Genomic DNA, 15,664 nt, shown 5'->3' with positions numbered 1-15,664 from the left:
TTGTTTCTTTACTTCTTCTTAGCGTGAAGAAATAATGGACGGTTCGTGTTCAGTTGGCATTACGGGTTGCCATGACAACAGTTAATTTCAGGATGTATTTCCCTAGAACAATCCTTTGTGTGTACATCACACTCTGGATGCAAAGTCACGCATTAAATGAAATAGTAGATCTATTCTGCTTTTGAGGTTTATTTCACTTCTCTAATTTCGACACAGAAAATGTCACGGACGTGTGTGTGTGTGTGTGTGTGTGTGTGTGTGTGTGTGTGTGTGTGTGTGTGTGTCATAGACATAATGCCACCTAAAAAATGGGCGTTGGCACTGCGCACGGCATGTCGTCCTCTTTGGATTCTCTGTTCCCTCTTCTTGTGATCACTTCTGTTATTCAAGCTTTGATCTCAATCCTTATCTAGATAGTTTAAACTCTCTCATCTGACTGGAAAAAAACGTTTAAACATAATGACTTCCACTGTCTCCTCGTCACATTTCAACTTATGCATCAGTAAGTCATAATGTGTTGAATCCCACATCATTGTTGTTCAAAGACAGACCATGACTATAATATGTGTTATTTAAATGGTATAAATAATACAGGCAAGATATACTCTTGATGATGAGACTAAAAAAATCAACAACTTGCAAAGTCAAATAAAATAACATAAATTAAAGTAAAAAAAAAAAAAGTAAGTTATTAATAATAATAATAATAATAATAATAATAATAATAATAATAATAATAATAATAATAATAATAATAATAATAATAATAATAATAATAATAATATTAATAATACTTAAATATATATTTATATTTTGAGCACCTTGAGCACTTACATTTTTTTAATAATATTTGGATGGACAGAGCCAAATCATATACATAGATAGACCTTGGTAACATATTTGACCAACGCACTATAACTCTTACTGAAGCACCACGGTGAAGAGGTCAAGGCATTCCTATCTTGGTTATCTCTTCAGAGCTGCAGCACGGTTGGCATAATTTTGGGAAAACATTGTTTTGGATTAAACCGTACACTACACTACCTGCAGGTATGTGAGTAGCTGTGTGGAAGTTATCGGACTGTGAAATCAAAAGTAAAACAGTCTCAGTCTTTGCAAGGTGGAACATGTTCCTGCAGAGGAGATAATTGGAGGGATGTCAGAGATAGTAACTCACTTCACCTGACAAGTAGGATGGGTGGTAGGATGGCCTAGAGGAAAAGGTGGCCGACCAGTAACCATGAGGTCTCTGGTTCGATCCCCGGCACCGGACAGGAGGGTGTTAGTTGTAAAACTAGCAGAGGCTGGTATTGCGTCTACGGTGCCCACCATCTCTACCATTGTGTCCTTGAGCAAGACACTTAACCCCAAAACTGCTCCAGGGGCGCTGTACTGCGGCTGACCCTGCGCTCTGACCCCCTCCGAAGTGTGGTAACTTGAGAGGGGATATGCGAAAAGACGAATTTCAATGTGCCTCGTGTACAACTGACAAATAAAGATAACTTAACTTAAGTACAACATCTTCTCTCTCTTTGTTTTGATGGACATTTTCTGTTCCTCTTGAGATCATCATGTTCAAGACTTTGGTGTCTGGCTTTTGGGGGAGTAGAAATATTTATCAGACAGTCTGTAGAGTAGATTTCTTTGTCTTTTTTAAATATATATTTAGTTATATTTCCATGTAGGGTCTCATCAGATGTGGGACCATAACTCTGGTTTTGTTCTTGTTATTAAATCTCATAGATACTAACTATGTCAACTGCCTAAAAAAGTTTAAAAAAATGTATTTCGGATTTACACATAGTTTTACAACATATTGACATGAATGGATACCACTGGTTTGAAAGAGGGTTAAGCATTTATAAACCATTATGTTAACTAAATATATCCTGCAGTAGGTTTAATTGTACTCGATTTATAGTGAAGTATTGCATTGCCACAGTTGATTAAAATGAGCTTCTGTCTGTCCCTCCACAGATGAACGGGACAGAGTCCAGAAAAAGACTTTCACAAAATGGGTCAACAAGCACCTGATAAAGGTAAGATCCCACCTCCAACAACACACACTAATACAAATACCTATTTTCACATACGTAAGCACATTTGTCTAAATTATGATTATAAAGTAAATGAAACTTCAGCTCATTTAAAGCAAAGACAAAGACTGCCTCTGTCCTTGAATAACCCTCAAGGTTGTCTAAAAGTATCTCACTGAGTCACACATCTGGTGAATGTTACCATAAAGAAACTGGAAAGAGAGTACAAGGCAAAGTCAGATTTGGATTCCCTACACCTTTCTTCCAAAAATGCTTTAAATGCTTTGGAAAATGTGAAAAAAAAACAAACAATTCACCCCTCCATGCCATCAAATTCCCACATGTTACTTGTATTAACTGCGTGTGTGCGTGTTAGGGAGTGTGAGGGAGTGAGTCATGAACACCTGGTTTTAGTTTAGCTCACTTCTCTGTGGGCTCCGGTCTGACATCTGGAACCCAGACCGTCATGGCGACCTTCTCAGGGCTCTGCAGGGGAACAGGAAAACCCCATGGCTCAGTGTGTGTGTGTGTGTGTGTGTGTGTGTGTGTGGGCCCACTGGGCTAAAAATGCTTTCAGTCATGATACAGTAAGGCAATGCCTGTGGAGTGGTCTGAACCATGACCTTTAGATAGGAACCGTTTCCTACTGTGTGTGTGATATGCTCCTGTAAGTCGTCAGGTGCAGGATAAAGGGCTGCAGCTGCACTAATGTTTATTTACCTTGTCAGTGAATAACCACTGCATGTATTGGTCAATTGACGGTTTTTGTAATAGCTTAATCATTTGATAAATTAATCAAGTAGAAAATTAAACTTTCATTGGTTTCAGCTTTCTAAATGTGAAAACTTGCTGCTGATTAAACCTAAGACGAGGAACTTTAAATATTTATGAAGAAGTGTTGTTTTTCCTCACATATACAGTAAATACATTACCTCATCGCCATGCATCCTGCCGTCTCTCTTTCATTTTCTGAACGAATGCCCGCAATGCCGGAACTCTAGCAAAGATCTTTGAGACAGCAGACGCTGGTTTCGTTAATAAACACTTCCGTTTTTGTCCAAAGGGGACACTAGAATCAAACTGAAAGTTCCCTGTAGCACCTTTAAATTCACTATTAAAAGCTTTTTTTTTTGCTTAGAAATATCTTATTCATAAACGTATTACTTGAGCTATTCTCAGTTAGAGTCTCAGGTTTCAAACAAAAAAAGACTAAATTGACAAAATGCATTTATATTCTGCAGCCATGTTTCTGGGAATTCTTTTAGCAGCTGGCAAACTGAATAACAGAATTCCTCCACCTGAAGTCTTTGGGCTTTTTGGGCTCCATGCAGGTGATTAATCCCTGTTTTCACACGGGAACTGGAGTGTGCTAAAGCGTGAGGAATGTCCGCCGACCTCAATGTGCGTCCTGTGACACGGGGCTCTGTCTGAGATGACTCACAGGCTTTTGTTGTTAAATCGTTGTTTCTTTTATCGGAAAATCCCAAAAGATTTTCAGTCCAATAAACCGGAGTGATCCCGGGGCGCTTTAGGCTGGTGGTCACAACAGAGTCATGGGATAAGGCTCTGAGGCCGGGAAGGAACGCTCAGTTATTGTGGTCAATTATCTCAAAAATGCAATCTACTGTAGCGTGTCTCACATCTCCCTTCAGATAACGAATGAGAATGAGAAGCAGACATTATTCTGCGTTTTATTTAAGACTGGAGTCATTCATTCTGGTGAATGTTTACTGTCAAAAATACCAGAAATCTGGTGTTAATACAAAGCCTAAGCTCTGTAAACTGTTACTGTATGTTAACAACACTTGCCTGTTTACAGAGCCTAGGCTTTGTATGAACACTGGATTTTTTTTTTCACTGCACACACACAGTACAGACAGCTAATGGATCGTGAGGAGATATTCACTGATTGTTACAGAAAGTGATTTTGACAACAAGCGTTCTCCAGAATTGCTGACTCCACCTATAAGTTTCATGTATCCCACTGCAATCCGAACACATTTACATTCATACGAGGAATATACTGAAAACAGTTGAACAACAATTTTTGGCCTGAATCAAATCAAATCAAAAAACAGAAAAATTCCAGCTGTCTAACATCAAACCAAATCAGCGCCTGCGTGTTCGTCTTCTTCTCTTCGTTCTTTATCTTCTCTCATCCAAACTCTTTCTTCTTTCCATCCTTCATCCTGTCCTCCATCCTTTCATCAGCACTGGAAGCCAGAGGTAGGTAGTGCTGTCTGTGAGCAGAGTGCTGAGTGGACACCTGCCTGCATGTCTGTGTAAACAGTGTTACCCTCTCTCTCTCTGTCTCTCTCTCTCTCTCTCTCTCTCTCTCTCTCTCCCTTTCTCTCTCTCTCTCTCTCTCTCTCTCTCTCGCTTTCTCTCTCTCTCTATCTCTCTATCTCTCTCTCCCATAATTTACCCCTAGCTGCTTACCTTTGACCTTTCCTTTTAACCCTTGGATTATATTAACTATATCAAATAGCATTTTCCAAAACCTCTATTTACATGTTTTGTAAAAAAGATTATTTTTTCAATTCTTTATTTAAAAAAACAACAGTCTACATAAAATAGCATTCTTAAAAAACAAATAAAACAATGTAATTGCACCCGAGTTATAGCTTAAAGACTATTTTTTTTTTGTCGTAATATCATAATAAAGGATCAAATCAAATGTGTTCCTGCTCAGTGTGAAACTCCTTTCCGCTACTAGTCGAGAAATGGCCGTTAGATCCAGTACTGTTTGTTTGATGTGTGAACACAAAGTCCGTGCCCCTGTTCCACTGACCAGATGGAAACTGAATGTAATGTATGTGACTGAATCACAACAACAAAAAACAATTTAAAAAAAATGTTGTGTGTCTTTTCTCCACAGTCCCAGAGACACGTGACGGACCTGTACGAGGACCTCCGAGATGGACACAGCCTCATCTCCCTGCTGGAGGTGCTCTCCGGAGAGTCACTGGTGAGATTTGGGTGAACTTTGACCTTTAGATTTAACAGGACGTACAGTGGTAGGACACGTCTTTGTTGTCCAAACGGTTCTCCCTGACTTAACCCGGCTCTCATATTTGTCCTACTGTCCAATCTACTCGCCGTAAATTGAAACTGCTTTTGATGTGTCTCTGTGTGCGATATTACTCCGCTGGGTTCCTTCCTTGTCTCCACTGTTGCATGTGTGTGACTTTGATTCTTTCGATATTTTTGGACATTTCAAAACATGCTGATGTTGTGGTATGCGCTATCTCTTTTACTTTAATATCTTTACGAGCACAGTTTTTTCCGGGAACACACCTTTTATGGTGATGTAGCCTTAAAGCCCCTGTAAATCCAAAACCCTTCTAACTATGGTATATGGGGAGTTAGTTGCATGATAGTAAAGCATCTGAAAAGAATTAGGCATATTGCTCAATCTAAATAAAAGTTATTGTGTCACTTAAAATTTGATAAACATTTATAGAAATTTATTTTGGATGAGGTTATGATCTGGTTCTTATGAGACATTAAGTATTTTAAACCAATCACGGCAGTTCTCTACACGAAAATTCTAGTAAAAAAGACTGTTGCATTGGAGACCGTTTGATATGGCCACGCCCACACAGTCCTGTCAAACGGTCTATAAAAACAGCATTTTTTAACCCAAGTTTGATCATATTTATGAACATTTATTTTTAATCAGATTTTTGTAAAAGCTTATTACAACACCCAACTTTGATATCATATTTTTATTTTCTAGTATTTTAGACCAAGTATCCACACCATTTTTTAAACTATTTTAGAGCAGGTTTCCAGAGGCTTTAAAACACTAATTCTCATCCGTTGCTTCCATCTCGTAACCTTTTCTGCACTGACTTGTTTGAATCCCTTGTTACTTTTCTTCCTTTTTTCTAATTCCTATTTGCCCTAAACCTCTCCCCCCTTTACTCCTGCCTTCCTCTCTTGCGATGCTCTTGCGGTGGTTGCCGTGGTAGCCGAGGGAACGTGACGTTGTGAGGAACGTGCGGTTGGTGAGTGGCGCCTGCACTGTGGCCGGCCGCCTCCAAGGGCGCGGTCTATAAAGGGGCGTGGCCTCTGAGGGGCGCGGCCCCGTGGCATGTGTCACCTCCCCCAGGTGGCTGCTGCTGCTGCTGCTGCTGGGATGTCTGCATGATGACAGTCTCACTCCCTGTTATATGTCCCTCTTTATGTATCAACATCTTCCATTGAAACTAGTGGGTTAGTAGGGTGAGTCGTCAAGGTGCAGGGTTTGTCGTTATGTAGGGAGATAAGAGGTGCAAGTCGTAGTTTTGTAGAAACTTGGAAGAATTTGTAGTTTTTTTGTTCATTTTAATGGAATATTATAGTGGAGACTTTTCGAATGTGAAGTTGAGCAATCATGTCTTTAAGATTACAGTTGCTTTCAACAACAAGTACTTCTAGAATCACCTATACCACCTTTAAGAAGGTATAATGATAATATAACCTGCATAGTTAAAGGACACTACTGTACATCTGAGGAAATTTAGACATCTGAGATTTCAGAAATGGCTGCAAAGCAAGAGATTTAGAGATATATTTAGTTATAAGTCCAAAGTTTCATCACTGCAAGCTGATAGGTCGACTTATCCCGCAACGAAGCTTCTGGCTCTTAGCTTAAAATGTGGAGAACCGATGCATGTCATAGCCACCCCTCCCTGGGTAACTCTTGTGGATTTTGCTCGATTGGACTGTGCTATGCAACATATTTAAGATGATACAAACTATAGAATATGTTTGATTAGGTGCAGGAAAGGCTTGATCCTATACTGTAGGTCTTGGAGAATTAGTGGATTTCAACTGATGATCTGGTGGGAATCACTGAGATCCTGTTTCATTCATCATCATGCTTTCACTCAGACATCCTGGCTGCTGGTGTGTTGATGCATTTCAGGATCATTTAGTTAGCGGTCGGATCTGCTGAAGGTCTGGGCCCAACACACTTGGATCACACCCAACCACGCAGAATTTGAATCCCACTTCAAATTTGCTTTAATTTTTTTACTTTCAAGTTAAAACCATGACTGCAATGATTTTTATCCAGTAGAATAGATGTTTTGTTTTAAACACTGACGGTGTTGCTGGACATGTAAACACCTGTTTGTCAGTCATGGGGCCTTGCTGTTTGCTGATAGGACCCGGTTGTTGTGTGTTCACCTCATCCTAATGTTTGGTTTCCCTCTCGTCTCTTTACAGCCGCGGGAGAAAGGCCGGATGCGCTTCCACAAGCTGCAGAACGTACAGATCGCCCTGGACTTCCTCAAACACAGACAGGTCAGATAATAAGGACATGCTCAATAGATCAAAGGCGCCTCTTGATTGAACTGTTTTATTTGCTACTTTTTAAAGTTTTTTTTAATTCAGGAAAAATTTCTTTATAATCTGAGAACAGTTTTATGTCATCGTCTGGCATAAATGTTGCTCTATCTATTTGCATTTCGAATTCAGGCTAACATTACTTATATTAAAACCATAATTTTTTGCATTACAATTTATTTCAAGAAATAGTTGGATTAATATGGACAGAAAAATATCTATATATATATTTGTCAGAAAAATACTATAAAGGTTGTAAAAATCAATTTTTTGCATGTTTTTAAGCTAAGACTTTATGGAAGCAAAATAGCCAAAAATCTAAAAATGTACCAGTGCTTATAAAAAATGTTTGTACCTACAGGGTCTCGCTTTAAAACTGACCATTAAGTTTTTCCGGTATCCGCGCTTTCCTTTAGGTCAAACTGGTCAACATCAGGAACGATGACATCGCAGATGGAAACCCAAAGCTGACCCTGGGGCTGATATGGACCATCATCCTTCACTTCCAGGTAAATCAAAACCTTATTCTACTACAAATCACTTTAAAATAATCACATAGACTTAAATTGGGAAGTTTGAAACACACAAACGCTCAGTCAGCCTTTAAATCAATTGAATTTACTCTATTTGGCGTGTAGTCAACAACGTTAACAGACCAAGCCTTGTTGAAAACAGCTGAATCACATTTCCTCAACTGCATGTGGTGTTTATCCTTTAAACTACATGGGATCAAATTCTTCCGTTTGTATGACTAACATACAATTTGTGTGGTTTACTTTCATTACATAGTGATTAGTTTGCTTTCCGCGGCACGGTAAGGAAAGTCAGAGTGGCGTTCCCATTTTTTGGGCTTCAATCATGGGGCCGGTTGTTGACACAGCAGTTACAGTTACAGTGGAGTCCAAGCGCCAATCATTTCCAAATGGTTTTTGATTGGACATTTGGCAGCACTTACACTCTTATACACACAACTACAGTACAAGCACTTCTCCTGTCCTTGAGTGCGCAAAGACTAAGCATTAAAAAAAGGCTTTTCCTTCATTTTTATAGACGAATGTTCACATGTGGGAGGTTTTTTTTCTTCTTCTCTGCTCTGTCTTCCCGTGCAGCTCTATAGGTTGCGGTCAAATGTAAATACAGTTTTTTTTTCATGCGAAGAGGGATTCCCCATTCTCAAACATAAACAGTATATAATCCTTCTGTACCACGTAGCCTATGGCAGCAAAGACCACAGCACTAGTCAGTAGGCAGATGTGTTCCTGATGAGTGTTTAGATATTCCTATAGCAGATGGTTTGGTGGTACTTGGGAACAAGAGTGGGCGTATAAAAAAATGTCTTTGATGCTATAAAGGGTACGGTGGTTATGTCGGGATGTGGGATCCTCTTCCCCTGTCATGTGTGACTCATTGATTCCCCCCGAGAAATTTGGCACGGGACGCGGGCGCGCCAGCTCGGAGCTAACTGCAAAAAACTTAAAACCGTTGTGAAGGCAAGAGAAAGGATCCCCCACTATTTGTTTTTAGAGTGATCTAACTGAACATGAATGTAAATACCTTTTTAAAACGGACATTTTTTTCTTGGCAATTTTTTCAATTGATAAAAAAACAATTCATAGTCATCAGGGGGCTATTATTTTTTCAAAACAAACCCATAATCTTCTTGTTTTGGCGCACGCTGTAGCCGTCACAAAACAATGGTGGATTTCCTGTGAGCTCCCCAGGTGCGGCTCAGGCTTTAATAACACGCAGGTGACGAGTTTAAATAACGGCCCCGGCTTCGTGACAGAGAGAGACGTGGGATTCTCTCAACACTCTTTAAACAGAGAGGGGCTGTGACAGGGCTGCGAGGGCGGAGGTCCGGTTTCAGTGATTCAGTGTCTGAGTCACTGTGAACCAACGTCCACGCTGTAGCACCGGGGTTTCCCTGAAGAAAAGAAAATAGCAGAAGGAAAGAAATGCATTTTTTCCCCTTATCCACCCTTTCCTGCAAAAAAAAAGAAAAAAAAAAAGAAAAAAATGCCTGTATGTGAAATTGTCAGGTCTGCTGGTATGACGCATAAAACACTGAAAATAGTGTATTGTGTTAATTAAGCCACATTTGTTCCAGGAAGTGACTGTGGCATTTATCTGGGCTGGTTGAGCATGTTTTAGTTAATGCATCATGTAAAGCACACAGTAGGTTTACAGCAATGTCTGTAGGATCTTTTTTTTGTTTGTTGCACTTGTGAAATACTGCAGTACAAATAGCAGATTTGCGCCCTGAATCGTTGAAGTCAAAATGTCAAGTTTAAAAAAACACAAAGTACAAACAGGATTAACTTTAACAGTTTCCTGTGATTGTTGCAACTTTTAACAACCTACTTCTGCAAGAGAGAGCCCCGCCCGACTGGCACGTCCAGCCGTCCAAAAACAAACACGCACGAAAAGTATCGTTTGCACATTCTGATTATAGACACAGACAGCCACTACTTGGTGATGGATTAATGCAAAATAGACAGAGAGTCAAAATCAGATTGTAAAATGTATGATTAGTCCTTCTATGTTAACACATTGCTGGCATTTATGCCTTTGAGCACACCTGTATTGATTAAACCCGGAGTTTATTTTGCAGTCTTGTCTGTCATCTTTCATGCCAGAAATCTAATATATTGCTTGAGGGATCTTTTAGTCGTGTGTTCTTGTGAGTCATAGCTTACACGGCTCTTAAGAAAGAGGAATTTGCCCGCGGAGCTTCTGTTACAGAGTCCAACATTCACTTAAAGAAGCCAGAGAGAGTTTATTTAGAGATTTACTTTGGATTGGAGCAAACACTGTAACTTTGTAAGAACAGTGACTCATAGACATAACCCTCTTGTGATTTTTCTGCTTTACTCCAATATAATAACATAGTGTTTTTATTCAAGAGAGTCGGTTTTAATGGTTTTCACGGCCTGGGCCCTTCCAGTGAAAGTGCCCGTTGTCAGTTGAGGTTTAGAATGTGAGTCATAGTCATACGTTTGGAAGAAATCAGTCGACAAAGTGGAAAAAAAGCTTTTTCTTCCCTATAACCAACTCTTCAATCAAATTCAATAAGGGAATTTCAAAGAAAAAGTCATACGCCAAGATGGTTATTTATGGTTGCTTTCTTTGCAAGGATTAGGTTTGTGGGTTATTGCATTTTATAACCATCCTTGGGTCGTCTCTTTTCCATTTTTCCTGATTTAACATTAAATTACACCAATTTGTGCTATGCTTGTGTCCAAAGTTACTCACAACAGGAGCATTCAAACTCAAGAGGATGGTGGGTTAGATGCCATCAGAAGTTGTGAGTGTAACCCTTCCCGAAAAGCAGCTGAAAAGAGATAAAATAAAAGTCATTTTACTGTCTCATTGACCTGGACTATTTATCGCTGACTTGTTCAAGTTCAAGTAAAAAAAAAAAAAACATTAAATAGTCCACAGACCGATGATAAAATAAATAAGGTTCCAAGACAAATGACACACAAGCAATACAAACTCAGATTAAATGTTCATTTGCCAGCTGTGGCGAAGCGGGTAGGGCGGTCGTCCACTGGGTTGCAGGGTTGGTGGTTCGATCCCCTGTCTCCCCGTCACATGTCGAATTCCCTGGGCAAGACACTTAACCCTAAATTGCTCCCCATAGTTAGCTTGCACCCTGCGGGGTATCTGCTGCTATGTGTGTGTGAATGGGTGAATGTGTGCAAAACAATGTAAAGCGCTTTGGGTTGATTCCATTCACCATTGAACCCCTGTCCTCCTGTCTTCAGATCTCAGACATCCAGGTGAACGGTCAGTCAGACGACATGACGGCCAAGGAGAAGCTGTTGCTATGGTCACAGAGGATGGTGGAGGGATACCAGGGTCTGCGCTGCGACAACTTCACCACCAGCTGGAGAGACGGAAAACTCTTCAACGCAATCATACACAAACACAGGTGAGGCACAGATCAGCAGGTTTGAATACATTTATGCTAAAATATCAAAGACAAACAGTTCAAGAGCTGCATGGAGGCCCAAAGTGGTCCCCGGAATTAAATAAATATAAGTAGGACATTGTGATATAAAAATCATATGATTAAATAAAGTCAAAATATGTAATAAAAGTGTAAAAATAAAATGTAAAATTACATAACAATACATAAAACATGACATACTAGGATTATGTAAGAAATGATTATGTCATTCAAAACATTTGCTGAAGCATTTTTTCAAACCACCAAGAAAACTTGCCTGGACTTGGGATCTTGCAGCACCGTAGGACATAGATTTATTTTACACATTAAAGTTAAAAAGGTGCTCTGTGACCTTTTCCATCTTTCATGTTAGTGAGTCTTTAGTTCTTTATTGCAGCAAGTTAAGGATAAAATACCAAGTTCATATTTATGTTTTACTCAGCACATTTGACAAAACATAGATTGGTTATTGTAAAAACCAAAAATCGTCATACTGAACAAAAAGACTTGAATTCAAACCAGCTCGCTAATTCAATACATTTCTGACCGCAACTCTCACTCTATTTTAACCATGCATTAAATAATATTTATCAGTATATAATCAATTATTAACCCATGGTAGGATAACCATTTACATTTTCCATGGTCTACAACCGTCGTATACAAAAACAACATGTTTGCGTTGGAGTAACAATTTAAGTTTTCGTGCTTGCACAGACAAGCAAGAGCTGCAGGATCACTGACTGTGCAACACAAAAATAACATGCAGCTGACTACCAGAGCTGGCATCATTCAGTGAGAAAAAGAGAGTTTTCTTTGACTGTGTGGGCGGATCACAGTAAAGGTCATACCCTGGAGGCGCACTAAACTGGAGGCTCGGCAGGTTGTAGCAGAAGACAGGTTCACTAATCACTCAGACAGATAGTTTTTCTTGCTGGAGAAGGAGCAGGACCTTCGGAGATCTAACAGCTGCTTGGAGAGGCCTCAGCAGTGGTCGAATGACACTGTCACCTCAGCAATAATCAAGAGAATTGGATATAATCAGGAATTATCAATCTTACCTTGAGTCAAGAAGAATCGATATTGAAACTACTTTAAATGTGATATTCATTTTCATAGGGATTTTCCTAGATTTTTTTAGCTAATTAAAGTATCAAATTTTGACCTCACTCTCTTGGGAAAAACATCTACTGTCGCGTTGTTGCTCTGACCGTTGTTGCTACGATGTTGAAACTCAAGCGGAGGTTTTCGTCAAAGCGGCGTTTGAACAGCGCGTCCAGTAGCACCGCGGGCTCCGTCAGTGACCTGGAGGACCGGGTGGTGATGCTGTGTGAGGACGTGCCCACCGAGAGCTCCTTTGATTCAGCCCGGGGATCCAGTCTGGGCTCCCACAGCGAGGACCAAGAACCAGCAGCAAGGCCCCAAGCCAGACACCAAGCCAGGGACACACTGTCCTTCAGAAAGGCCCGCTATGTGGAGAGCCAGCAGCCACCTCGCTCCACCAGAGAATACCACAGCCAGAGAGTGGTGCAAGTGTAGGAATTATTCGTTTAAAAATATGGTGGTTTTGTTTTTGCAGAAATGTGCAGTCTTTTTCTTTGGTATTTGTGGGGATGAGATGCAAGTTTGCAGAGGTGGAATGTAACTACGTACATGTACTTAAGTACAAGCTTGGCACTTATTATTTTGAATATTTTCTTTTCATGCTACCTCATACAATTCACTGTTAAATGTTCTATTTTTTACTCCACTACGTTTATCTAATAACTTAAGTTACTTGTTACTTTACGAGTAAAGATTTTTGCACAAGGAACATATGAAACGTTTATAAAATATTGTACATACCCAACAGTATATAGGCCCGATTAATCAATAAGCTGATTGAGAAAAGTTCATTTTCTATTGACTATTTTGTTAATAGTCATTATTAATGCTAATATGCCAAACATTGTCATGGTTCCAGTATCTACAATCTAAGGATCTGCTGCTTTTCCTTTTAATCATTTTGATTTTTACCAACCCAAATCATTCAATACTTTAATCCACAATGAAAAACAAAATATATTTGCAGTCTCACGAAATGAGCTCCACGTCAGCCAACTAAAGTGCTCTTATATTAATGTATGAGTAATAATAATTTAATATATAATAGAAGAACATTTACATTTTTATTTCATTTTCCTGATTTTACTTACATACCTTTGCTTAGTTAACGTTTTCAATTCAACTTCAGTAAAAGGATCTGAATTCTCAATCCACCACTGCCTCAGAGTCATGAGAAGCCCTGTGCTTGTGCCTACATGTTATCAGACCGCAAGTTATCCTTCTAGCAGGTGCACTCAAAGGCCAATGTGTCTGTCTCCCTTTGTGCATAAATTGATGGTTGAAAGTTAATCTCTTCTGGCAGCGAGGGACTCGAGTCATTGCTTGCCCTACTGCTACTTCCATGTGGATTGATTCAATATTCAAAATGCCTCCAGCAGCATGAAAGATGAAAAATGAAACATAATATGGCAGCTGTCCATATACAGTACAGTTATGACTGGCAGGTTAAAAAAAAATTAATATTAAAGAATTTGCAAAAGACATAGAAGTAAGGGTGATATTGAAAAGTTAATTCTCCATGACATTTGCAACTGTCTCACATAAGATTAATAAAAGTTATGATTGACTGTAATAACTGTGTTAAGGCCTCATTTTCACTCACTGTTCTGTCTTGCTGTCTTACAGGCCCAATCTGATAGACATGAGTCAGGTGTACCGACAGAGCCACCAGGAGAATCTGGAGCAAGCCTTCAGCGTGGCCGAGAGAGAGCTGGGCGTCACCAGACTGCTGGACCCAGAGGGTGAGAGAGATTTAGACAGGATGTTACTGTTATATTTAAGCCTGAGTGAATTGTGTTTCTTCACTTTGACACTGTTTAAGTGCTACGAGGAACTTTTATATGTTTCTAAAACAGTCAATTTTTTCCTCTGAGATATTACATGTAACAGCAAACGAGACCATCAGTGTAAAGAATGCTATTTGTATATAGTTTTTCTTAATGCCTTTGTCATGGGTACGCTCACACAGGAACTACAGCTGGCGTAGTAAAAAACACTACCACTACCACACACCAGCTAATTCAGAATAATAAGTCTTGTAGAATTTGCCAGATTCAGGTTTAGCTTTTGACAGGGAAACACATTTTTTCAGGCCTCAACCGCAATGAGCGCACACATATCTAGGTTATTTCAGTTTGATATACCGTACATTAGCCATGGACACAAGTAATGCTCCTCTCAGATTTTGCTGAAAAATAACATAATTGTTTTCCCTCTCTATGTAGATGTTGATGTGCCCCACCCTGATGAGAAGTCCCTGATCACATACGTCTCCTCCCTGTACGACGTCATGCCCAGGGTGCCAGACGCTCAGCATGGCGTCAAAGCCAATGTGAGTGTGAGTGTGTCTTCCTTATTGTCAGTTCATCTTTCCACCTCATCACTCTAAAGATATGACGCAGCCTAACTGGATAGTAACTAGTGCAACATGGCCCTAAACGATCACCATAACAGTTGTAGCGTGGAAGAGGATAATGACGGTCCAAGATCATCAATTCATTGAGGAATTAGGATTACAATGAACTATCAGCATTATCATTATAAAACAATAAAGCAAGATTGAATCCTTAAGAAATGTTTTAACCTAATCCACTTTCAAAGAAAATATGTATAAAAGATGATTCTTCACTGAGTATCAAAGAGTCATCGAATCAGTCGATGTGTAATAAGTCGGTTGTGTCTTACTTTGTGCTACAGGAGCTAGAGCTGCGTTGGCAGGAATACTACGATCTGGTGACGATGCTGCTGCAGTGGATCAGACATCACATCCTGGTGTTTGAGGAGAGGAAGTTCCCCAACAGTTACGAGGAGATCGAGGTGAGTGCACTGTACCTTTAAGACTTTGCCTGAACATGGGTAGAGAGCGTACCACATTGGCTCAGGCCTCGTCCCAGTGGTCGCGGGTTTGAATCCGACCCGTGGACCTTTACCGCATGTCATCCCCCTCTCTCGCCGCATTTCCACTCTGCTCTTCAACTATCAATAAAAAGGTTAAAAACATTTAAAAATATCGAAGAAGAAAAAAGAAGACTTTGACTAAACACAACAGCAGAATGAATATAAAGCTTTATACATGTGTTAATGTCTTCCCTGATCTGCAGGTTCTTTGGCGTCAGTTTCTGAAGTTTAAGGAAACAGAGCTTCCTGCAAAAGAGTCGGACAAGAACCGCTCCAAACACATCTTCAAGTCTTTTGAGGTGAGTTCCCGATGCAGCTCCATTAAATGTGTATTATGTCA

The 15,664-nt window shown here is 39.8% G+C and overlaps 1 protein-coding gene across 12 annotated transcripts in view; it reads left to right on the top strand.

The window, feature by feature from the left end:
* Positions 1–15,664, top strand: part of pleca (plectin a) — a 113,942-nt gene that overhangs the window by 72,006 nt on the left and 26,272 nt on the right. For 7 of the 12 annotated variants that reach the window (XM_080045618.1, XM_080045628.1, XM_080045619.1 and 4 more), the window contains 9 exons: positions 1,978–2,039; positions 4,915–5,004; positions 7,251–7,328; positions 7,787–7,879; positions 11,138–11,304; positions 14,053–14,168; positions 14,652–14,764; positions 15,124–15,243; positions 15,528–15,623. In XM_080045618.1, the coding sequence (XP_079901744.1) occupies positions 1,978–2,039; positions 4,915–5,004; positions 7,251–7,328; positions 7,787–7,879; positions 11,138–11,304; positions 14,053–14,168; positions 14,652–14,764; positions 15,124–15,243; positions 15,528–15,623 (935 nt within the window). The remainder of the gene's footprint in view (positions 1–1,977; positions 2,040–4,914; positions 5,005–7,250; positions 7,329–7,786; positions 7,880–11,137; positions 11,305–14,052; positions 14,169–14,651; positions 14,765–15,123; positions 15,244–15,527; positions 15,624–15,664) is intronic. The other 5 variants (XM_080045622.1, XM_080045629.1, XM_080045621.1 and 2 more) reach the window with 1 other exon arrangement.

The sequence above is a fragment of the Ammodytes marinus genome (assembly GCF_949987685.1).
Source record: "Ammodytes marinus genome assembly, chromosome: 17".
Taxonomy (NCBI): Eukaryota; Metazoa; Chordata; class Actinopteri; order Uranoscopiformes; family Ammodytidae; genus Ammodytes; species Ammodytes marinus.
This window is presented reverse-complemented; position numbering and strand designations above follow the sequence as displayed.